Source organism: Mustela putorius, unplaced genomic scaffold (genome assembly GCF_011764305.1).
Source record: "Mustela putorius furo isolate JIRA1106 unplaced genomic scaffold, ASM1176430v1.1 tig00003983_pilon_pilon_pilon, whole genome shotgun sequence".
Classification (NCBI taxonomy): Eukaryota; Metazoa; Chordata; class Mammalia; order Carnivora; family Mustelidae; genus Mustela; species Mustela putorius.
The window spans coordinates 11,535,316-11,562,119 of record NW_025422123.1 but is presented as its reverse complement, the minus strand read 5'-3'; the positions used below and the strand labels follow the sequence as shown (position 1 = coordinate 11,562,119).

The window sequence follows — 26,804 nt, the reverse complement described above, 5'->3', positions numbered from 1 at the left end:
ATGGAGTATTATGCCTCCATCAGAAAGGATGAATACCCAATTTTTGTAGCAACATGGACGGGACTGGAAGAGATTATGCTGACTGAAATAAGTCAAGCAGAGAGAGTCAAGTATTGTATGGTTTCACTTACTTGTGGAGCATAAGGAATAACACGGAGGACATTGGGAGATGGAGAGAAGTAAGTTGGGGGAAATTGGAGGGGGAGATGAACCATGAGAGACTGCGGACTCTGAGAAACAAACTGAGGTTTTGGAAGGGGGGCGGTGAGAGGTTGGGTGAGCCTGGTGGTGAGTATTAAAGAGGGCACGTATTGCATGGAGCACTGGGTCTGGTGCATAAACAATGAATTTTGGAACACTGAAAAGAAATAAAATAAAATAAAATAAAATAAAATGGAAATAAAAAGAAAATATCGAAATATTAAAAAATAAAAAAATAAAAACCAGTGCCATAAAATAGATACACAGAGTAAAGTATAATTAAATTCATTGCCAACTCAGTCCTTATCAAATAAGTTTTACTTTTTATACCAAGAGAACCCTTTTAAAAAATCATACCTTCTCTTCAAATATTTGTGTGTTACATGCTATATTCGTTTATCTTGTTTATGTTGAGAAATAGTTTTCTGTTAGCTTTATAAAACATTATGGCAAATTGGGAGTAAAGAAGTCCTGGTGCCTCAGATGAAATACAACTAGAGGAGTCTTTCATATTTGTGTAGACTGTGATAGCTGTTTTGTGTATATTTAAAGCCAAAAGTAAACTCAGGCACTTCTCACCGGTGCAGTGTCATTCAGTGTTTTTAAATACAGTGAGGTAGAAATTATTAACTGGTTTGACTGTTTTTATCCTGGTGAAATAGTCATTCCTGACTATTATGGAAAGTGACATAAAAACAAAAACAAAGCAGTTTTACAATATAAATAGCTCCTCTAATCACTGGGCATTTCATTTTCTTTAATGTTTTCTATACCTATATATGAGCTATTGGTGGATATTAAACATTCAGCCCTTTTCATTTTAGTTTTACAACCTGTCATACATGTTTTTTAATGCTAGTAAAACCTGTATATACAAGAAAATATTTGGATTAGGGCGTGAGGGGAGGGGAAGCAGAGAAAGGAGAGGGTGGGGTAGGGCTGGCTTGAAGAATTAATTTGAATATTGGAACAAGCCAGCTAGCTGCTTCTCTGTTAGGCCCAGGAAGACAAGTTTTAGACTATAAGTAAAAACTCGGGTAATTTTGGAAAATGACTTTTGGATATTTTTATCAGGATACTTATCTATGAATTTTTTAAGATGCTGTCGTTTAGTGGTTTGTCCTGGTTGTCTTTGGGAATCTGATGAAATTATAGATAGCCTCCCATCTAAACATTTTATACAGTTTCAGAAAGTTCATAAGCCCCAAGATAAATTTCCTCAGCCACAGAATATTTACCTGATTAAACAGTCCCTTACCTTTTAAATCTAAAGATGCAATCTGAATATATTAACTGTATCATTTTAAAAGGGATAAAGTTAATTGTAACAAATTTGAAAAATACTGAAATAGAAACTAAAATAAAAATCACAGGATTTTACTGTATATATAAAACTACTTAGTGTCTTCATGTATGTATTATTGTCTCTATTAATAAAATTTTACTTTGAAAAAATTGTTATCATTACTGGACTTCCGATTTGCATTCTGCTATTTAAATTTAACATCTTATCATTAGGCTCTTTCCTGCTAGTGAGTATCCGTAAAAACATTTCCTATGGCAGAGTCTCATGGCATTGTGAGGAAGCTGTCTCCTATCAGTAGAAGCCTGTGCCTTTCCAGTGTTTTGCTGTTTTAAATAATATGCCAAATAGCATCCATATTCATAAATTCTTGTATCTGATTATTTTCTAAGATAAATATCTAGAAATAAAATTACAGGATCAGAGGGGATTAACTTTATTAGCATGCAAGTTGAAACTGTCCTCTAGAACATTCTGTCTCTCTAGCAGTGAATTAGCTTGTTTTCTGAATTCTGTCCTCAAAAAGCATTAGCATTTTTAAAAATCTGCTAATTTTAGAGATGCAAAATAATAATTTATAGTTGTTTTAATTTGTATTTATGATCACATTAGCCTCCTGTATTCTAATCTGGATTTTTTATTCACATCATTTGCTCGTTTTTTCTTTAGGGTTTGAATGTTTTCCATGAGCTTTTTATGTATTTAGGATAGTAACATTTTATGAACTCCTTTAGAAACATTTTTCCAGCTTGTATCTTTTCATGATGTCTTTTTTTTTTTTTAATGCCAGAAGTTTTTATTGTAAATGTAATCCAGTTCATTGATTTTTTTCCCCTTTCAGCAGTAGTGCTTTTATGATTAGAAAGTTCTTGAGAACTGATTAATATCCCCATGCATTATCTTAAAATATATTTATTTATTACATTTAAAATTGCACAGTTGTAATTTATTTGGATATACAGAATGAGACAAAGATCTAACTTTGTTATATCTCAGTATACAGGTATACCTATAAATAATTTTAATTGAATGTGCCACTGTGTTCATAACATAAGTACCTTTTTTAGGAGATTTTTTTTTTTTCTGTTTGGCTGGTCTTTATGCATACCTAAACCCATGAAGCCCTTTTAGTTCCCCTTTTTCTCCATGCCTTAATATTCGTATATAAATAAAAGTGTACATACATATAGAAACATCAACATGCATAGGGTTTTTTTCCCCATTGTTACTTATTTTATAAAACTGGGATTATATTATCCATACTTTCCTCCATCTTGTTTTTCTTGCTAAAAGATACGTCATTGAATTCTCTTTAAGTATGTCATTTAAATATGTCATTGAATTCTCCTGAATTCTCTTTAAGTCAATCAGTGAAACTCTGTTATGTTGCTTTCTGGAGTTTCATCTGATTTTGTGGTTTTTTGTTTTTGTTTGTTTTTAGTTTTTGACAATTTTTAGACCTAATGTGTTACTTATTTTTATTTTTTAAAATTTTTATTGAAATTCCAGTTAGTTAACTTACAGTGTAATATTAGTTTCAGGTATACAATATAGTGATTCCATACAATACCCAGTGCTCATCACTACAGGTGCCCTCTTACATCCCCATCACTTATTTCCCCATCCCCCACCCGCCTCCCTTCTGGTGACCATCTGTTTGTTCTCTATATTTAAGAGTTTAGGGGCACCTGGGTGGCTCAGTGGGTTAAGCCTCTGCCTTGGGCTCAGGGGCTCAGGTCATGATCTCAGGGTCCTGGGATTGAGCCCCGCATCGGGCTCTCTGCTCAGCGGAGAGCCTGCTTCCCCCTCTCTCTCTCTGCCTGCCTCTCTGCCTACTTGTGATCTCTGTCTGTCAAATAAATAAAATCTTAACCAAAAAAAAAAAAAAGTGTTTCTTAGTTTGTCTTCTTTTTATTTTCCTTTGCTTGTTTGTTTTGTTTCTTAAATTACACATGAGTGTAAAATCATGGTATTTGTCTTTTCTGATTGAGTTACTTTGCTTAGCATAATACCGTCTAGCTCCATCCATCTCCATGTCATTGTAAATGGCAAGACTTCATTGTTTTTATGGCTGAGTAATATTCCATTTTATGTATATATATATATATATATATATATATATATATCCTCTTCTTTATCCATTCAACAGTTAATGGGCATTTGTGGCTGTGGAATATAATTTATAATTTACCTTTTCTCTATCTATAGCATTCTTTTTTCATCATAATTGATCAATCTTAATATATATTGTCAGATGCATTTCCTCCAATGCCTGCTAACAATAAAAGTTGTAGCTCCTTCCAGTTTTTGTTCAAATACTGAATGTGAAGAAATATCTCATTTTAATTTGCCATCCAACTACTAGAGACTTTGAACGTCTTTATGTTGGGTGACATTTGGATTTGCTCCTCTATGAATTGCATGTTCCTACATTTTTCTAATGGATTTCTTTCTTATAAATTTCTAAAAACATTTAAGTCATTACATGTCTTAAAATTGCATTGCAGAATTTTTTCAAATAAACCATGAAAATGTTTTAAGATATTATATAATCATAAGTGTTTATACTTTTCATTTTTGAACTTCCAGCATTGAATAAGGATGTCTCTCTAATACGTGATTGTATGTATTGTGTCTTAGATCATCTTGTAAGTTTTTTATGTTTTTGTTTCTTAATATTTAATAAATCACCTCAAACCATAGTAGGACTAAAAGCAAAAACCACTTGGGGCTCCTGAGTGACTCAGTTGGTTGAGTGTCCCACCTGTTGATTTCAACTCAGGTCATGATCTCAGGATTGTGAGATCGAGCCCCACTTTGGGATCCACACTTAGCGAAGAGCCTGTTCAGTATTTTCTTTTCTTTCTTTTCACTTTATTATTTCTTGTGGTCCAGTGATTTGGCTCAGCTAGGTGTTTTGGGAGTTTTTTTGTTTGTTTTGTTTTGTTTTGTTTTTTGCTTGTAGTCTTTCACTTGATTGCAGTCAGATACTGTCTAGAGCTATGTCATCTGGAATCTTTACCAGGATTCTTAGGAAGGCTGGACTTCCCTCCCTCCCTATGTAGACTCAGTGCCTCTCCTCTCCATCTAGTCCCTTTATATGGTCTGTCCAGCAGAGTCTTACTTGGTGGCACCATATTCTAAAAATTTCAAAAGTAGGAGGTGCAACAACTTTTATTGTCAAGGCAGAAAAGTCCTGGAACATCACCTGCTCTATAACTGTTGAGTAGAACAAGTCACAGCCCAGTCTAGATTCACGGTGGGAGAGAACTAGCTAAGGGCATGAATACAAGGAACCATTCGCCAGGGTCTTCTTCAGAGACTAGCTCCCTCCCACAAGGCCTACGTTTTCTTTGCAGACATCTAGCCATACATGAGAAGGTCTCCTGCATCCTTGGATTGTAGATATAGGCCTTGGATCTTTTTTCATGATTTGTATCATTTCATGTTTTACATTTTAAGTTTTTTACTTATCTGGAATTTATTTTTACATATGGCAGAAGATGAAATCTTACTTTTTTTCTCTTCAGTTAGCTGTTTGTCAAACCATTGATTGAATAATTCTGTTTTCCCACTGGAATAAACTGCCCATTTCTTCTGTCAAATTTTTACCTATTTCTCATCCTATTCATCTACTATCCCACATAATTTTTCTTCCTTTTTATTCCTCAATCCTTCATTTTCTCTCTTCCCCCACCATCCCTTTCCACTGCAGCCACTCCTGCTCTAACATCCTAATACAGTTATATCCTAATTTTCACTTAATTCATTAATTATTGTTTACACTGTTTTGACTCTGAGATCACCTGAACCCATAGCCGAGTTCTGCAGTATCGTATTTGCACTTTCTTGTAATTTTTATTGTATTTTCCTTGCAGCAATTGTCTTGCCCTTTTGCTTAGTTCTCTATTTATCTGCCAGTAATTCATACCCAGCTCTCAATTAAATGTGAATCTTCTCTGGATATAAATAAAAAAAGATATTTCCTGTAAATCTCATCTTTTTTAAGAACACCTTTCCTAGACCCCTCTGTCTGCTTGTTCAAGTCCGGAGAGAGTGCTCTTTACCATGCTGGGTATCTGCCTTCATGTCTTGGGATTTTATTTCATTCTCTGTAGCATACTTATGTCTTACACTACTTCCTACAAGGAAGTAAGCCAAGGAAAATTCACCCTTTTTCCTTATTCTATTATTTTGCTGAATACCTTGTTCATTAAGCTTTCTTTTTTTTTTAATTTTTTATTTTTTATAAACATATATTTTTATCCCCAGGGGTACAGGTCTGTGAATCACCAGGTTTACACACTTCACAGCACTCACCAAATCACATACCCTCCCCAATGTCCATAATCCCACCCCCTTCTCCCAAACCCCCTCCCCTGAGCAATCCTCAGTTTGTTTTGTGAGATTAAGAGTCACTTATGGTTTGTCTCCCTCCCAATCCCATCTTGTTTCATTGATTCTTCTTCTTCATTAAGCTTTCTGAGGAAGAATTTGTGATTGTGTGTCAACCATGCTCAAAAATAGGTAAGTCAGAAAAAAAAAAGAAAAAGAAAGCATCCATGGAGGTGAATTTTTATATAATTTGCCTGTCTTAAATTTGTTTACTCTACCTTTAGAGACTTCTGGCAATTTGCCTGTATGCAAAAACTTTTAGGTTAGAAATTATTTACCTCGGGGTTTTGAAGCCATTTCTCTATTACTTTCTGATGTTAAAGGTCATTGTAGAGATGACATTCTAATTATTTAACCTTTACATGTGAACTGTTTTCTTCCTTTATTTCTGTAAGTTCCTAGTACTTTCTGTTGGTCTTCAGAATTCCAAAATTTCACAATAATATATCTAGAATGTTTTACATGATATGCACCCCACCCCACCTTGGCTGCCTTTCTGATTTAATCTATAACCACTGTCTTTTCTATAGCCAGATTAACCTCCTTTCTTTTCCTCTATCTTGTCCAAAAATGGTCTCTCCTCGGAGCCTTCATTCTTATTATTACCCCTGTGTGAAGTATTCTCCCAAATATCCATGTGGCTCACCCCCTTCTTGTAGGTTTTTGCTCAGTGTTACTTTAATGAGTACTTCCCTGATTACCCTTATAAAATAACACCCCACACATATCTCTCCAGCACACCTAATCCTGCTTACTCTTTTTTCCCTCCTTAAACTTTTTTTTTTTTTTTACTCTTTTTGGGGTAGCATAGGGATTAGGATAACATATTAAATAGTTTATTATGTGTCTCTGACCCCTCAAATATAAGTTCCATGACAGGGTGGACTTTGACTATTTTTTTAATGTTCTATCCCTGCCATCAAGAGTTGTGCCAGGTTCTCAGTAAATACTTGTGGATGAATGAGTGTGAAGTGACTTGGTATGCACTTTTTCATGCATTGTGTTGAACAATTGATCGATTTAGTCTGGAATCTTATGTTTTTCAGTGCTGGGAAGTTTTCTTGAATTATTTCTTCAAATGTTCCTTTCACTCCGTATTCTGTTCTAGAACTTCCGTTAATTAACCATCCAAATTACATATCCTTTTAATTTCTTGTCTTAATTACTTGTGTTATATACTAGGTTAGATGCTTTAGAGAAGTAAAAATGCAAAGTGAGTTTTCTACCTACAGTTATTTATGTATTTATAGTACTTATTTACATTTATTCACTAACTGCCATTATCACAAAAGTAAATCATTTCGGGGAGTTTTTCCCTTCTAATTAATTCATAGCTATGACTGTAATGATTCATAACTAAATAATTTAAACAGTACAGAGCACAAATACTGATGGGGATTGGACAACACTGGAATTTATAAATATATGACACTTGAATAAAATTAGTTGGTGAAAATTCCCTTTCCCTTCTCTACCCTTCCCTATAAGAAGGCAGAGAGAAGCACTTTTTGTCAGGCTCTGTGCTCACACTTTCCACATGAACTCCAACACACATCCTTTGGGACAGAAAATGATGAGGGCACAACAGGAATGAATATTTCTTGAGAATCTGTGCCAGACACTTTGCACGTATAATTTAACGTGGTCCATACACAACCCCAAGGTGCAAGTATCATTAGATCCATATTAAAAATAGGGACTTGAAGATAAGACACATTAATCATTTGGCACAAGATCATACACCCAGGGTTGGAGCTGACTACATTAGCTGCTAACTTTGAATTTAATTAAAGTGTTCTTTTAAAAAATATTTCATTTGTTTATTTGAGAGAGGGAGAGAGAGCATGAGCAGAGAGAGGGGTAGAGGCAGAAGGAGAAGCAGGCTCCCCACTCAGCATGGAGCCTGACTCGAGGTTCAGGAATCATGGACCCAGGGATCATGATCTGAGGCTCAAGCAGACGCTTAACCAACTGAGCCACTCAGGCGCCCCTTAATTAAAGTCTTATAAACTAATTGCTATGTGTCTAAGAGTAGATCTGTTATGGACCATATGATGAATTTTTTTCAACTCTAAAAACCAAACTATGTTTACACAAGAGTATTTCCAGAAATTTGAATCAGAGACTTTTAAAACCCCATGAAAATTATCTTAAACTGTTAATGCTGTCTAAATTCTGTAAAGTGTTGAATGCTGGTCGGTCAAGTCACTAATTTTACATACTTAAATATTAGTTTATATGAGGAAACTATTAACTATTAGTTTACATGAGAAAAATGGAAAAGTTAGCTGCCATGGAAAAGATACTAGCCATGGGATACAATGGAAACAGGGAGTTATTGTCTGAAAGACTTGTTCTAGTCACATATTTGTCATGTAAATGCTCTGAGCTGCTCTTCCCTTATCTGTGGAAAAAAATTAAAATATTAATATCCGTTAACTCACAGGATTTTTGCAAAAATTAGAAAAACTAACAATTTTTAAAATATGTCAAATACATTAGTCATCTTGTAGTGTATATACTACATGCTAGTTTATGTTCTTGTTCTGTGTATTATTGGTGCTACCGTTCCTTAAATTAAGTCTTAGAATCTAGGATTATAATCTCCATCACCAGATCACATTGTATATTTGGAGGAAGACACTTGTCACCCAGTTCTGTTTTTAAATTGTTTGAACAGAAGATTTTAAAAGGAAATGAAAACCATTCTACTTCTGGTATTTGAGGGGGAGAGTAGCCTTAGTAAGACTGAAGACTCAGGTGAAAATGGACATCTAATGTTCGTCCTTCTAGACTTACTTTTCAACCTTTCACCTTTTCTGTACCCTGGGAGTCTCTTCTCTTTAGATCTCTCTTGCTGTCTGACTTCTGGTTGAGTTTGGCCAGTGAGAGGCACCAGCAGGATTGCTGAGAGTGGGATGAATAAAGCTAAGGCCAAAGATAGCTGTATCCCTGGCAGGGTGGGCTTCGCCAGCTTCTGGGCTCAGGTGGTGGCTGCCTTCCCCTTCCCCCTCTAAGCCTAGGGTTCATAATGGCCTCTGTTGCTCTTAGAGCAAGGAGGATGCCACACTACCCCTTGCGGTTTCCCTAAACCTTCCCCACATCTTCATAAATAGTTTCTGGGTAAACTCCCTCCAAATTCCCAGTTTAACTATGCTGTCTTTTTTATTTCCAAGCCCCTGACCAGTAAACTGACTGGTATATTCAGGTAAATATCAGTGCTCCTGTATGGGTCATCCCCAGAGGTAGCCCAGACACACATATGTTAGCTGAGATTCAGCCAGATAAATTATATAAATTGAGGTTTTCCACAAATCCTGATTAGAGTTGGAGGCACAACTTGATTTGCCTTTTGGCTGGGAATTCATCATGGCTAGTATCTAACTGAGCTAACTCCAGATGAGTCAGATTTTCTTTAGACGTTTCAGATAATCTGTAGCAATGTCTTTGAGTCTCTCTTAAGATTCATAGCCTTTATGTGGTCTGTGGAGACTACATTAATGGAGTTTGCATTCTGGAAGGGAAGCCTTTTTATAAAGAGATCTTTACAAAGTAGGGTGATTAAGTGGTAAGCTGTCTGAAGTCTTACGATGTCCCCAGAAACAATGGAAAGAGGGTGAGTAGGTCTGTGCTGGAGTTCAAGGAGACCTCAGAGAGGCTGTGGCACGTCACTTGCATTTGTTGAAGAACGTGGGACTCTGTCTTTTCTATGTTGTCTGCTTTCTCAGAATGTGACCGTGGCAGTGTTGCAGGATGGTGGTACCATTTTTGCTTGATGTCAAGGAATCTCTTAAGAATATCCTGGTTTGGGTTTAAATAACAAATCTAAAACATTTTCTCTGCTAATCAAATTATCAGTAGACTTTTTTCCCCCTTCCTTATATAGATTACTTTTTTCATCTTCTAACCAAGAATGGGTCATTCCTAAGCAATACATTATGCTTCTATGGTACTTAAAAGTCCAGGTGCCTATACAACATTATTTCATTTGATCTTCACAATGACCTGTGAGTGTAACAAGATCTGTACTATATCACCTTTTGAGCCCTTTTAAATAACCTTTTTAATTCTTGAGTAGAATATGGGACTGACATCCGAGCCCAGGAAACCTGACTTTTCATTTAGTTTTACATATACATCTTCTAATTTGATAAATACTATATACAACATTGATTGGTTTTCCTATCCAAGCAAAGTTTGAATACAAAATTTGAATAGGGCTACTTTCTCTGACAGACTGAGGGGGAAGTATATACAAATTGTCTCTGTTCATCTTATGATAAAAGCAAAGAATGGATTAGAATCAGGTACAGACCAATCTTAATTATGTATTGGTAATTGCATTGCTTTAATCCCATTTTGCAACTGACTTTGGCTTTCAAATGTATCTGGAACTACTGGGTAGGGTACTGGAATAATTAACTCTCTCACCTGCTGATTTGTGTACCATGGGGAACATTGTTGTAAAATAAGTCATTAATACTAAATAATGATCCAACCTCATACTTCATCCACTGCCATGATTAATTGGATTGGTTGCTATTTCTACTGGTTTAACCAAGTAGATTTTTTTTTTTTTTTTTGGAAAACTGACTCCCTCCTACACCTCACTTCTTTGAGCTTTTCTTTTTTATTTATTTCTTCTCTCAGTGATACAAGCATTTAATTATGAAGCTGAAAGTAAACTATTCCTAAGGTTAAAAACTAGAACCAGAAAGTAAAAGCAAAAGCATCTTGGGAGCTCATTTGGTGTCTACCTTTCTTTTGTTCCCATTTGAAGAAACTGAGGACCAGAAAGAGCCACTCTTCTGTTTAAAACTATAGCTTTAAGAATGTATGCACCTTAAGGCATGCATTATATTTCATGTTAGGGTGATTCAACATGAGAAGTTATTACAGAAGCCATTAGCTCTCTAACTGAAGAACTCTATAACCTTTAACCTCAGATAAGAGTTATTTTTTTAAGACTTGTTAAGAGAGGGATTTTAGTGATATATACTCTATATACATAGAAATACATATGTATGTGTGTATGTATACACTTACATGTATGTGCACATATGTATATACATGGTATATATGTATTGTGTGTATATATGTATATGTCCAAACAAATTTTTTATATCCTAAATTTGTTTATGTTAAAATAAGTCGTTAGTGCTAATCAGTAGTCCAATAATAGCCTTTAATCTTTGTGAATACTGGAAATGATAACTGGAAATAATAATCTTTTTTATGATGATCCTGAAATTTAAATTTTCATTTCTGAATAAATGTAGGTAGCAATTTTTCAGGGCTTACTGTATGCTGCATGACAATGCCTCATGTAAACATCAAACCAGAGGCATTTTTAAAATTTCATGAAAGGGAAAACAATCTGTGGTTTTGGAAACGTTTTTGAAGTTAATGATTTTTTAAAGCTTCTCGATTAAACTGTTTGTGAAATCAGTGGTCCACATGGAGAAAACTGCTGAGTTAGACAATAAAAGGAGGTAATCATCTAAATGGTCTGGAACACTCTTCACGATCACAGTACTGACAGGAAGCCACACCTTAACTGAGTTTCATAGCAGACAATTGCCCCCCATGCATTGAACAGGTTCTAAGACCCAGCATCAGAAGCTAGAACTCTAAAATTCTAAAGTTGGCACTTTTTCCTTGTATTTTCTCAACAAAAGGACCAAATTATAAAATTGCTTTTGGGGTAAAACAGGGGTAATAAAATTAGAAATCCATTTCTTTTTCATTCCATGTGATTATTCTTTAGGATTACCGTATTCTTTCCATTTGGTGATTTTTTCCAATCATTACATTGGTCTGTGTGTGGTCTTGTATTTCAGCGCTTTTAATAACCCGATCTAATCATAAAGACTTAGTACAAGACCTTTGTTTATTCCTAAACATTCTGGGGCAAAATGAAATCAGGTTATCATGTGAAAAATTAAGCAGGTTTCAAAGAAAAGCAGTTAACTCAGTCTTTTACCTGTTAGATTTTTGTCCTTTGAAGAAATAACTAATGGCCACAACTCGTTGAGTGGACACCTTTATGGAAGTCTGGGAACAGAAGGAAATATGGAGGGAAGCACAAACATTGAAATAAGCAGAGAAAAAAAGAGTCATTATTAATTGTAGACAATAAAAGTACACATTTTGTAATCTACCAAAATGTTTACACTTTTAAAATGTTAAGAAATGCAAATAAGATGTACAACCTTAGATCTTTACACTATATCATTTTAATTATTGTACTGAATTGTAACTGAAAATTGCTATGTAGATGTTGAGCAAAGTCAAGATCTACCATCTTTCTACAATTTTAATGTATTTTAGTTTACTTTTTAAATTTTTATATTTAATTTAAATTCAAGTTAGTTAGCATATAGTATATTATTAGTTTCAGGGGTAGAATTTGGTGATTCATCAGTTGCATGTTAATACCTAGCTCTCATTCCATCAAGTGCCCTCCTTGATGCCCATCACCCAGTTATCCCATCTCCCCACCCACCTCCCCTCCAGCCTTCCTCAGCTTGTTCCATATAATTTCGAATCTATTATGGTTTACCTCCTTCTCTGTTTATGTGTACTGGTTGAAGCAGTTACATGGTATTCTAGTTTTAATAATTAAATAGTAAATAATTAAATTTTAAATAGTACTAACTATAGTTAGTTAAGTATAATATTTAAACTGTAACCCCATGTGGAGTTGAGTCCCACATGGGGCTCTCTGCTCAACAGGAGCCCGCTTCTGCCTCTCCCTGCCACTCTCCCTGATTGTACTCTGTCCCTCTCTGTCAAATAAGTAAATAAATAAAATATTTAAAAATAAAAAGATAATAAACTATAATCCAGTTTAGTGTGGTAGTTAAGGTATAATCCAGAATAGTGTATTATTTAAACTATAACGTAGTTTATTTTTTAAAAAATTTAATGTGTGTGTGTGTGTGTGTGTTCCAAAATTCATTCCTTATGCAGCATACCCAGTGCTCCATGCAATACTTACCCTCCATAATACCCACCGCCAGGCTCATCCATCCCCCAATGCCCCTCCTCTCCAAAACCCTCAGTTTGTTTCTCAGAGTCCATTGCCTCTCATGGTTTGTCTCCCTCCAGTTTCCCCCAACTCACTTCTCCTCTCCCTCTCCCAGTGTCCTCCGTGTTATGACCTAGTTTATTACTTTAATTTCAACTTTAAAATTTTTCCAACATACACTTTTGTGTACTTGCAAACCTTGATGTGTTTAGACTTAAAAGTTTCTTATGAATAACTTCTATGTAAAATAGTTTAAAAGAAAACTTACAAATGGTTGTTTTACTCCTAATTTCATATTTTAAATAAGAGTAACCAAAGAACTAGTTCCTTGTCAAGTTTGCTGTTCTTGTACAATAAATGCAGCCATTGTTCAATGGACATTTTTAAAACTTCGCAGGCTTATATTGATTGTGACTTGGTAATTCTTTAAAATATGTATATAAATAAAACTGAATTTTTTGAGTCATGAGATACTGATAATTATAACTTCATCATATTTTTTTTAATTTTCCTTAATGGCCTTTGACTTACTATTCTAAAAAGAAAAGTTAAAATGAAACTCTAAGAAGTTAGGCACATCTTTTATCAATTTATATACTTGTTTATATTTCGGATGTCTAAGACAGTGGAAGACTATTCACTAACAAAGAATAAGGAGATCATATGATAGGAAAATACAAAGTCATATATCTTACATTTATAGTATCCTGAATGTTAGCTGTATTTAGTTACAAATCCATTTCCTTTCAAACACTTGCTTAGTCCTCAGTCCTTAAACTATGTCTGCATGAAGCAGCTGGCTTGGATGTTTTGATCCAAACAATTTTTTTTTTAAGATTTTATTTATTCCTTTGACAGAGACAGATCAGAAGTAGGCAGAGAGGAAGGCAGAGAGAGGAGGAAGCAGGCTCCCTGCCAAACAGAGAGCCTGATGCAGGACTCGATCCCAGGACCCTGAGATCACAACCCGAGCCGAAGGCAGAGGCTTTAACCCACTGAGCCACCCAGGCGCCCCAAGATCCAAACCATTTTTATTTTGGCAATCATTTCATTGCCAGCAATGAAAATGTTTTGAAAGGCCAATAAATGTTTTTGTGGGTAGACTTCTATACAATGTAAGGCTTGATTTAATGATCATAACGTCCTGTATTCTGAATAAGAAATTAATAATCTTGGAGAGAAAGATAAATGGCTTGATGTTAAGCATCTATTATTTAGTACCAGTTTTTTGTACCTGAACATCTCTCAGGTTTTCCATATGAGTTAAAAGAGGTAATATATAGAAGACAAGAAGCACAAGATAGTACATTCAGTAAATGTTAACATTTTAAAAAAGAAGTATCAGTTTCTGCTTAAATATGGGTGATAACATGTGCTTATCTTCAACCATTCTGAAACCACACTAAAGGACAGCAAAATAATTTAAAGAGACATAAACCTACAAAGACAAAATGGGTGAAGATTAAATAACAGATGAAATTTGTCAAAAAAAATTGTGGAAGCTTAAAGGTGGATATAAATGCCAGAAGTTTAAAGATTCTAAGAAAAATGAAACCTTGGAACCTGGAAAAATTAGAGAGGGCACGTATTACGTGGAGCACTGGGTGTGGTGTAAAAACAATGAATACTGTTACACTGAAAAGAAATAATAATTTTTAAAAAATCAGGATTGAAAGTACCTCTGAAAAAAGAAATCTTGGGATGGGTGAAAAGCAAGAGGATTTTTTGAAAGTATAAAGATCCCAGTCCCTGTCAAAGTCATATAGGCAGTCAACTATCCTTTATCCACTTGGCAAAAATAACATAGGTTTACACTCTGGAGAGGTTGAATAAAACAAACTCTGGTATTAGAGATAGGCACAAAGACCACAGATGTTCTAAAAAGAACACAGAAAAACAGAAGGAAAAAAAATTCAGAGTGATGCAAGAAAACTTACCAGACATGAAGGACAAAATATATGAGTTATAGTATCCTTGTGAGTACTAAGAAAAGAAATGTAGAGAGACCCTCACCAAGGCACTGCACCATGAAATTTCAGAATTTTAGGTATGAAAAGAAAAACATTAAAAGTTTCTCAGAGGAGGAAAAAAGGTCACAAAGCCTTAAGAATAGAAACAACAACAATAGCTAACTTCTCAACAATAATATTTTAAGCAGAAGACAGTGGAGCAATGCCTTTAAAATTCTGAAGGAAATGGGGGCACCTGGGTGGCTCAGTGGGTTAAAGCCTCTGTCTTTGGCTCAGGTCATGATCCCAGGGTCCTGGGTTCGAGCCCCACTTCGGACTCTCTGCTCAGCCAGGAGCCTGCTTCCTCCTCTCTCTCTCTGCCTGCCTCTCTGCCTACTTGTGATCTGTCAAATAAATAAATAAAAATCTTAAAAAAAAATTCTGAATGAAATGATTTTTAAGCTCAAATTCCATACCCCATTTGTTAACTGAATTTGAGGCTGGCTTAAATGAATTTTCAGAATACTAGATCTTTAAAATTTTATTTCCCATAAACCCCTTCTCAGCAAACTACCAGATGTATTTTTCAACTATAGCCTTACCACAGGGTGAAGAAGAAAGGTATTGAAGTTTGAACTCATTCTAGTTTTCTAGTTTTCATTCTGCCTTTAAAAAAGTAAAATCAATATTCTTTAGAGGAACATAACAGAATCCAGAGTCCTTGTAAGGTATCAATCACAGTATCTCAGCTAAAATTCCAGATTCCTTAAAATATGAAGTTACAGGCAAATATGACTCATACCCCAGAGAAAAGACAAATGAAAACTGACTCCAAAATGACCAGGTGTTGATATTAGCAGATGGGGTTTTTAAGGCAGCTGTTAAATTTATGCTCAAGAAAAGAAAAAAAAATCTACCAAAATAAGGATGTAAACTAAGATAGAGCAAGAAATGGGATCAAGAAATGAAGAATCGAAAAGGAATAGCTGAAGAGTTGGGAGAACTCCAGATGAGATGTCTCTGAAGCAAAATAAAAACAATGAAACTGAATGAAATCCTTATATGTTTCAAATCTCTCAGAGAGTTTGGGATGAAACAGTTTTAGGCTCACAGAAAAAGAAGCAAAGAAACAAATCAAGGAAATTATTAACTATAAGAAAATTCTTTTTATAAATTGTAAAAAAAAAAAATCATTCATAACAGCCAAGCTATAATGATGTTTACACAATCTAAAAATATAAACCCTGGATATTAATTTTTAAATTAAATTTTGTAGATCAAGAGGGGAAGAAGGGGATGGTTAAATAAGAGGCAGCTGAGAATACTGTGTCTTCTTTATCTTCAGTTGTAGAATTGACAGTATTTATAGGTGAAAAATAAAGAAAAGAAGCATATTATAAGCATATCTCAGATATGGAGGTGAATAACAGCAAAACAAGCTAAACAAGTTGAAAGTGGTTGCCTCTTGAAGCAGAACCACTAGAAAGAAGTTTGGTAAGGTAGTCATGTCTGTCATTAAAAACTTAGAGTATAGTTTGACTTTTAATGTTATTTACATTTTAACTTAAATTTTAAAAATGTTTAAGCAAATTGAATATAACACACAGTACAGTACCTGGTGCAAATTAGGTATTCAATAAATGATAACTGTTGTTACTGCTAAGATTATTAATTCCCCTAGTAATCATTAAAACCATTGGTTACCCATTTCAAATGGAAAAAAATATATTTATAAACTGAAAAATCTAGGGAAATAATTGATATATCTGATCTCACAGTTATGTGAATATGTGAGTAGTAGAGCTAGACCTGGAATCCAGATTTCCGAACTCCTGCTGCTTTCAGTCACAACATGGAGACTCAGAGAGAATTGGTGGCTGAGAAGTACAGTTGTAAGCAGAGCTTCCTTTCATCGTCTGACCTAGAATCTGGCCTGGTAAATAGTGAGTGGTCAACCAATGGATAGAAAGACAGACAAATAAATCTTGGGCCAGGGGACAGCCTAGCTTTTCATAACATGGCTTTTACTATTTATTTATTTACTATGTAGCCTCAAAAAGGTAAGATCCAGGGATTTAGTTAAAACCCAAAGGAAAAAGGTACAACAGAAGTGTGGTTAAAATGGAATATTTTCAGGATGTTAATAATTGTGAAACTTGCTATACTTTTAAGACCTTTTGGAACTTTAGAGAAAACTTATCTGCCGAATTTATGTGGGTCCCAGACAGATGCAGAGTTCATTGACTTCATCTAGCCCAATTCATTTATATCAAAGATGAGAAAACTGACAGTTGTCAAGGGGAAATGGGGTGCCAACATTTGACAAACATTTAAAAACTGCCTGTTAGGGAATGGTGGTCCTGGACCTGGAGATTTTATTCAAAGTGTAGTTGGGAAGTGAAAGTATTGAGTAACTGGGTGAGAAAGATAAAGTAGAAACTCATTGACAAGTATAATCAACATATTATAAACTGGGTATATGAGTTTCACACCTAGGTTAGGTAACAAACACTATTGTATGAAGATAATCACAGATTTTTTTTATAAAATTATTTTAAAACATATTTTATTTTATTTTTTTTAAAGATTTTATTTATTTATTTGACAGAGAGAGATCACAAGTAAGCAGAGAGGCAGGCAGAGAGAGAGAGGGGAGGAAGCAGGCTCCCTGCTGAGCAGAGAGCCCGATGCGGGACTCGATCCCAGGACCCTGAGATCATGACCTGAGCCGAAGGCAGCGGCTTAACCCACTGAGCCACCCAGGCGCCCCAGCACTTTATTCTTTAAAATATAGGTTTTAGGGGCGCCTGGGTGGCTCAGTGGGTTAAGCCGCTGCCTTCGGCTCAGGTCATGATCTCAGGGTCCTGGGATCGAGTCCCGCATCTGGCTCTCTGCTCAGCAGGGAGCCTGCTTCCCTCTCACTCTCTGCCTGCCTCTCTGCCTACTTGTGATTTCTCTCTGTCAAATAAATAAATGGAAAATCTTAAAAAAAAAAAAAGAATAAAGTGCTGTATCCCATAAGGAATCAAGAATTTCTCATAATTTGACTATAATTCTGTATTAAGGCTCTCCAGAAAAAACAGAACCAATAAGGGGTGTGTGTGTGTGTGTGTGTGTGTGTGTGGAGGGGGTGTATATGGTTGGATAGATGGATAGTAGGTAGGTAGTAAGGAATTGGATTCCATGATTATGGAGGCTAAGGCGTCCCAAGTTCTGTAGTTAGCAAGCTGGAGACACAGGAGAGGTGAAATATAATTCCAGCCTGAGTTCAGCCTGAAAAACAGGAGATGTTCCATTTTAAGGTAGGCAGAAAGCATTCCATTCCCTTTTATTTGGCACTTATGGGTTACGTTTTTATTTAAGTTAAAGTTAGTTAACATACAGTGTAGTATTACTTTCAGGTGTAAAATATAGTGATTCAGCACTTCCATACAACACCCAGTGCTCATCACAACAAGTGCCCTCCTTAATCCCAACTCCTATTTCATCCATCCCCCCACCCACCTCCCCAGAAAACCATCAGTTTTCTTCTCTATAGTTAAGAGTCTATTTCCTGGTTTGCCTCTCTCTCTCTTTTTTTTCCCTTTGCTTGTTTGCTTTCTTTAGTAAGTTCAGCATATGAGTGAAATCATGTGGTATTTGTCTTTCTCTGACTGACTCATTTTGCTTAGTGTAATACTCTTTAGCTCTATCCATGCCATTGCACATGGCAAAGTTTCATTCTTATTTATGGCTGAGTAATGTTCCATTCTATGTATGTGCATGTATGTGTATAAGATTTTATATATATATTTATACTATCTTTTTATCCATTCATCAGTTGAAGGACACCTGGGCTCTTTCCATAATTTGGCTATTGTTGATAATGCTGCTGTAAACTTCGGGGTGCATGTGTCCCTTTGAATTAGTATTTTGTATCCTTTGGTTAAATACCTAGTAGTGCAGTCGGATCATAGGGTAGTTCTATTTTTAACTTGTTGAAGAACCTCCGTATTGTTATCCAGAGTAACCAAACCAATTTGCATTCCCACCAACAGTGCAGGAAGATTCCCCTTTCTCCACATCCTGGACAACACCTGTTGTTTCTTGTGTTGCTGATTTTAGCTATTCTGATAGTTGTGAGGTGATAATGTTCTATTCAGTTCTTCAACTGATAGGTTGAGGTCCACCCACATTTGGGAGGGCAGTCTACTTACTTTACCTATTCACATATTAATTTCATCCCAGAAATACCCTCATAATCACACCCAGAATAATGTTCAACCAAATGTCTGAGCACTTCATGGCCCAGTCAAGTTGACACATAAAATTAATCATTACATAGGATGCCTGGGTGGCTCGGTGGGTTAGGTGTCTGCCTTCAACTCAAGTCATGATCCTGGGGTCCTGGGATCAAGTCCCACATCAGGATCCTTGCTCAGTAGGGAGCAAGCTGCTCCTGCTGCTCAAGCTGCTCCCCCTGCTTGCTGCTCTCCCTGCTTGTGGTTCTCTCTCTCTCTTTGTCTAACAAGTGAATAAGTAAAATATTTTTTTAAAAAATTAATCATTAAAAATGCACAGAAGTATGAAAATATAATTGGAATTATTAGAGTTTAACTGTAGAATAATATGAGGGGAAAAAATGAAATATAATGAGAATGAAGGTGTAGTGAAAATCTGTGAGTCAGTCAGGCTTTAAAGACCACACTGAAGTTAGATAATCATGACTTGTATAGATCCTGGAAAAAGAATTACGGGCATTATATTTGAGCAAGATCGTTTTAGCACTTAAATCTAGTTGCATCACAATTTGGAGACATTGAAATTTTGAAACCAGTATGCAAATAGCCCCACAAGCCTAGATTAGGGTGAATACTAAGTAGAGAGCAAATTCAAGACCATGAACAGAGTAAAACAAAACAACCAGATCAACAGAGGTTAGTGGAAAGGTAGCAAAGGGAGGAAAATAAAATGAGTTTGAATGTTAGTGTCATTAACAGCAATGAGAAATTAAAGAGATTTGCGGGATCAAAGATGAGGCATTTAAGATGACATGTAAATTTTTTTTTTTAAGATTTTATTTATTTATTTGACAGACAGAAATCACAAGTAGGCAGAGAGAGAGAGGAAGAGAAGCAGGCTTCCCACTGAGCAGAGTGCCCGATGCGGGGCTCGATACCAGGACCCTGGGATCATGACTTGAGCCAAAGGCAGAGGCTTAAACCCACTGAGCCATCCAGGCGCCCCGACATGTAAATTTTTAAGGACTTTATATCTAACTTCCAAATAAAGTGTCATAAAATATTTTAAAATGCAAACATGATGAGTTATGCAAAGGAAACTTTTGTCTTTTAAAGACTTTTATTTATTCATTTGACAAACAAGAGATCACAAGTAGGCAGAGAGGCAGGCAGAGAGAGAGGAAGGGAAGCAGGCTCCCTGCTGAGCAGAGAGCCCTATGCAGGGCTCGATCCCAGGACCCTGGGATCATGACCTGCGCCAAAGGCAGAGGCTTTAACCCACTGAGCCACCCAGGTGCCCCACTTTTGTCTTTTAAACAATTGTTATAAATTATATTATTTTTTGTTTACTTTGAAGAACAGTTATAAATTATATTATTTTTTGTTTACTTTGAAGAACAAATAATATTTATCAGAAAAAACATTCTGTACATGAGTTGGTGTTGTGGTAAAATAATAATGTCTTGTAGCACAATATTTTACTAAGTTGCTAATAAATAACTCAAGGTTACATTACCATACCTTTATCCGTATAGTTAAGAAAATGAAGTTTGCACATTGAGATACCACCTTACACCAGTTAGAATGGCCAAAATTAGCAAGACAGGAAACAACGTGTGTTGGAGAGGGTGTGGAGAAAGGGGAACCCTCTTACACTGTTGGTCGGAATGTAAGTTGGTGCAGCCACTTTGCAGAACAGTGTGGAAATTCCTCAAGAAATTAAAAATTAAGCTTCCCTATGACCCTGCAATTGCACTACTGGGTATTTACCCCAAAGATACAGATGTAGTAAAAAGAAGGGCCATCTGTACCCCAATGTTTATGGCAGCAATGGCCACGGCTGCCAAACTGTGGAAAGAACCAAGATGTCCTTCAGTGGACGAATGGATAAGGAAGATGTGGTCCATATACACTATGGAGTATTATGTCTCCATCAGAAAGGATGAATACCCAACTTTTGTAGCAACATGGACAGGACTGGAAGAGATTATGCTGAGTGAAATAAGTCAAGCAGAGAGAGTCAATTATCATATGGTTTCACTTATTTGTGGAGCATAACAAATAAGATGGAGGACATGGGGAGATGCAGAGGAGAAGGGAGTTGAGGGAAATTGGAAGGGGAGGTGAACCATGAGAGACTATGGACTCTGAAAAACAACCTGAGGGTTTTGAAGGGGCGGGGGGTGGGAGGTTGGGGGAGCCAGGTGGTGGATATTATTGAGGGCACACATTGCATGGAGCACTGGGTGTGGTGCAAAAACAATGAATACTGTTACGCTGAAAAGAATTAAAAAAAAAAATGAAGTTTGTATTCTCATTCTACTAGTGATTTGTCTTAAAATATTTTTGTGCCCCATTATTTCTTGCATATTTTATATCACAATTCAATGTATATTATTTTCATTATAAATAAAAAATTGTGAAGTATACCATTATTTCATGTTATTCTACTTACTACCAGAAATATTGAGTAACAATTACAACAATGAGTAATGAAGTAAGTACAACTTCCATTTAGTTTCAAAGATTGAGAAGTTGAGGGATTGCATAAAATATAGAATCAATTTTTTTTAACGCTGAAGTTATTAGGAATATTTTATGATTTTGGTTTCCTGACACGAGAATTGCTTTCACATGAAAGACACCAAATCTGAGCTCAGCTTTCTGTGGAACTGGACTGACAAGCTGCTAATCTGTTTTTTAAGCTTTTTAAGCTTTATATTGTTAAAGAGGAGTTTCTTTATTTTCGGGTAGACATGGACAAAAATTTCTAGAAGGAAGCCAGTGCAGAATACACACGTTTACAGTGTGATCACTGCAATTAGCTGATAAAATTGCTCGCCTCACTCTATAGAGAAGAGGTCAGAGTTCGGGAGGGCTAATTTTAGAGCATGAGGCACATTGAGGCAGGTAGCCTTGGTGAAGTAACACAGTGATCGCATTCAGTCCTAAGGAATCACTTCTTGAAAGTCCAGGGCATATTAGGAGAATTCCAGCAGTGCCAGTGCTAGTAAGGGCACGAAGTTAGGTGAAGGAAATTAGTGCATCAGATAGATGAAAACTAAAGTTAAATTTTCCTGAAAATTATGACCACATTTAAATGTCTAACTCTCCTATGTCTTTATTTTCCATTTTCTGTTTTTTCCTGGTCAATGTGTTTGTAAACTGACATTTTGAAGAGGATTATAAATACAGATGATTTATGGATATGTAGTATTTGTAAACGATTAGTTGGGAAAACTCTTCTGGGATATATACTTCTGATCCTTTCTTAACATAGTGAAATTACTTCTGTCTGTATAGTACTTTACAGTTGTCAAATCCTCACCATCCCTCATGAAAGAAAATACAAAGTTACTTGACAAGGCTGCCCCCTGGTTCCCTGTATACATCCACACATTTAAATGGATACTGGGCCCATGTTCTTCTCCACATTGATTGTGTGTATTTTATACTGTGATAGAAATGTTTTTATTTGAAAAAAAAAAAAAGTATTTGCCCGACACTATTCCAGTTTTTAGAAAAATATGTTCACATTTTTCCTGCTGAAAACTTTTAGTTTCTGAGTAGATACATCATCTTTTTAAAACCTTTCCCCCAAGATTTCTTTTTAAATGGCTCACAGTTAAATTTAAATTTCTATATTTAGGTAGAATTATGTTTATATACCAACCACCAGTATCCAGGAAATTCAGTGGTAAGGCTGACACATAGGGAGTTTATAGTCTATTTTGTAGTCTGTGTATTTAGACAAGGTTTGAAGCTTACTTAGCAAAATCGCTTAAACATTTGAGCAGAATTTCTTAAGAACAAATGCACTATTTGATTCCTTATAATTGTTAAGATAACAGTATGTCACTTTTTAAAGATTAGTTTTCAGGAATATGTTAGATTTATTCCTTTCAAAGAAGAATGCATTTAGGAACCTTTATATGTAAATATTACCTTTATATGTAAATATTTTTATAATATTGGACAGAGATGGTGTGGTGCAATCACCACGGTTTGATCAAATTTGGAAGAAGTTACAGGCACATATTTGTAGTGTTTTCTCCAGCATCTTTATTTTTTTCATCTGGACGTATTTTATGTTCCTTCCAACTAATCAAAATAAGAAACCGATTTTGCCTTTGCCAAAAAAATAGAACTATCATTTTTCACATTCTTTTATTTTCCAGGTCATTTTCAAGTAAGATTGTGTTTCTAGGACTTCTGAATTCCAGAAAAATCTCAACTTTGTAGATATAAGGGCCCAGATGAACATTGCAGGGGGAATCTAACTTTTCATGCAGTATGTTTTGTGTTGTGCATTCCAGATACAGTTAACTTTTTGTGTGCATGTGATTAGTGTGGAAAGAAATTAATGCAGTCCAGTATTATGATTTATGGACTGAATCCTTTGCCCACTGAAGACTTGCCAAAACTAAAACTATTTTTTTTCCTTTGGATATTAGAAACAGCTACTGTTTTTGTTGATCTTTTAAAGTTCTGAATGGGCCTATTTCAAATCATACCAGCATGGGAGCTCAGATTAATAATATACTTATTCAACTAGTGATACTGAGTGAAACCATTGCTCACATGGATATGAGGATAAAATTTCATAAGATTATTTTCAGGTGCATTAATGCATTTCTGGAAGCTGCACATGATTTTTCCTTTGCATGAAAGAAATCAAGGATTTCTGTTTATTGTATCAGTTACAGGTGGGCTTATTTAATTGCTCTTTTTTTTTTTTTTTAACTTTCAAACATAAGACATTTCACTTTTTAAAGCAGTAATGTGATTGCCAGATTATTCCCAAAGGTTTTTAACGCTTAGTATATTTATCTCTCTTGAGACATCATGACTGTAGTATATTTAATTTAGATTATGGAGGAAAAAAAATTCTAAATTCTCTTTGTTGTTAGTTACAGCAAGCTGCTGAAGTTTCTCAGCTCCGGGGAGCAAGGGTAATCTCTGCCGAAGACCTTCTGTTTTTGATGCGCAAGGATAAGGTAATATACAGCATTTTCATTGTATTAACATGCCATGTTTGGTATTCAGTTATGCTTATTTAAGGAACTGTATCCTTGTTATATGGCTTTCAAATTGGAATGCAACTATTAAACTGATGTTTTATTCTTCATAGTTTGCATAGAATGATTTGCTCTAAGAGAATAGATTCTTGTTCAAACAGCACCAGAGCACTGACCTAGAACTATGCTACCAACTAATTCTCACTTACCATTCTGTATCTCTTTCAACATTTTCATAGCTACATAATATTCACTGAGTATCAATCGTATGCTTTGTTCAGATAAGTGAGATAGAACTGAATGGCATATTTATTTTTCTTCTAATTCTATACAAGATTACAAGCTTTCCCAGGGTTTGTTTCAAGGTTTATTCTGTGATATACCATTTATAGGAAGAGTCTATAGAGATGAGTCTTTCAGAGGCATCAATATAATAATGTCCAGAGTTTTTATGGTAAAGTTTTACCTTTCTTACTCTTTGAACTCTGGTAATTAAAATATTTAGGGTGGTATTTACCTGTCTAATTTTGTCCTATCTCCCATGAGTAGCTAGTTGAAAATAGGAAAATTTTTTGAGCTCTATGCTCATGGTGTCTGCGTTTTCTGTAGTACATTGTACTTTAATAAAATAATTTCCTATAAATCTGAACAAATATATTTTATAATGTTTTACATGTTTTTAGTAGTGTCATCTAAATGTTACATGTACAAAAACTAGCAGAGTTAACTGGTAGCTATTGTCCCCAATGAGCAGGGCTTGGTTTCTGATGGTCCATTTTTCTCTTCTTGATTGTTTTTCCCTGGCCTCTTCATTATAAATATACCCATTCCTCTTCTACCAATTTAGTATGCTTGTGGCTGGTTTTTTTGGTTTTTTGTTTTGTTTTTTTTTTGGGGGGGGGGTTGGGTGTTTTTTCAATCAGAAGACATCTCATCCACCTGTTGGATAGCCTTGTTAACATCCTTTCCAATATCCAATTCCTTTATATTTGTGAAATATTTTAATTCTAATTGATTGAAGGTCAACTTAAACTTAGATATAGTATTTTCCCTTCTTTAGACAGTAAGATTCAGAGACCTACAAACCACACCATGACCAATCTAATATTAAATTGTATAAATTCTTACTTCATTAACTCTTTGTATGAGGAATATAAAGGAAGAGAAGAGAAATGTCTTCACTATTGAGAAGCTATAATTTGGTTTAGGAAACCTGTCTGATTTAGTTGAAGAAGCAGAATTTCAAAGTTGTGTCATTAGTCGAGAGGCTGAAGGATTTGTTGAAGTAGAGGTGTCTGAGACTCATGCAGTTGTATGTAGAATGGACCAAATGCAAAGGAATTCGCCAAGAAGCTGGTTCAGTAACCAATGCAAAATATGATGGGCACTGGAAGTGGATAGGAAGGTGGATTTCAGAGAGATAGTAAGGAGTACAAATATGCAGGATTTGGTGACTTCATTATACTTGGAGGGACCAAGCAGTAATAGGCACAGGGCAGCAGTGGTGCTGTGAGGAAGGAGCTAGCACTGATAGAAAATGAGGAACTGGAGCCAAGGTCCTTCATGAAGGCCCCTAGAGAACAGCGGAGTTAGTATTAGTACTTTACAGAGTATGTCCAGTCTTTCGTGACAGAGTTAAAGAGGCTAGCACAAAAAATAGTCCACATTGACACTTTCTCCTGCCTTTTGGGAAAGTCTGCATTTAAAATCATAGTGAAACTATGGGAATATACACTAACTGACAGGGCCCCTCTACTGTCCAGTAGGACTCTTAACCAGAATCCTTTCATCAGTTGAGAACATAGATGTAATATGAGAGCTGTCAGAGTTCTCCTTTTCTCTTGAAAATAATAATTGTATTTGTATGCCGACATCTTCTAAACAAAATTAAAGTAGTTTATAGAGATGTAATATAAGACAAAATAAAATCTGAAGTATTGAATGCAATCAGAGCAACAAAAAAAAGAAGGGTAGCAGAAGAACTGTTTACAGGTGTGTTGTTTTTCTCTCCTAATTCTAGTTTATATTCATGCAGTATTTATTGACTGTCTAGGCACCTTCACTCTTTCTTTCATTTATTCATCCCAGTGGTACTATATGGTAGGCACTTTACTTAAAATCATAAATAAAGAAACTGAATTCCAATGCTAATGTTCTACCTCTGGCCCGGCTAAGCTCTAGTTGTAAAGCTATTTTTAACCTGTTTACCTGTATATAAAAAGGAGATGATTTTATTTGTCTGTATTTCAGGGTTGATCAAATAAGGTGCTTGTAAAAGAGCTTTGTAAAATGTACTATGTTTCAGCCGTAATTAGGAATATCAAACCTGAAGGTCAGGAACCAAGTTATAATACATCCCAAGTGTAAGCGCACAACAAATTACAGAGTATTATCAGTTACGTTTAAAGTTAAGCAGTATTAAGGTCTTCTAATAAACCTAAGGAAAACTAAAGAAAAAAATAAAATAAATAAATAAAAACAAAGAAAAAAATGTCAAAAAAAAAAAAAAACAAACCCTAAAGAAAACCATCAGGACCCATCTATCATTCATCAGCTTTGAGTCCCATTGAAACATATTTCTCAGATTATAGAATGTTTTTCAGAAATATAAAACATAAACCAACTCCTCTAAAAAAAATTAAAACATTTCCAGAGATTAAAAAATAATAAAAAGGAAAGTTGTTTGGC

General features: G+C 35.3%; 1 protein-coding gene across 6 annotated transcripts in view; it reads left to right on the top strand.

The window, feature by feature from the left end:
* Positions 1–26,804, top strand: part of SUPT3H (SPT3 homolog, SAGA and STAGA complex component) — a 560,284-nt gene that overhangs the window by 347,703 nt on the left and 185,777 nt on the right. For all 6 annotated transcript variants that reach the window (XM_045071047.1, XM_004739777.3, XM_045071049.1 and 3 more), the window contains one exon: positions 24,009–24,095. In XM_045071047.1, the coding sequence (XP_044926982.1) occupies positions 24,009–24,095 (87 nt within the window). The remainder of the gene's footprint in view (positions 1–24,008; positions 24,096–26,804) is intronic.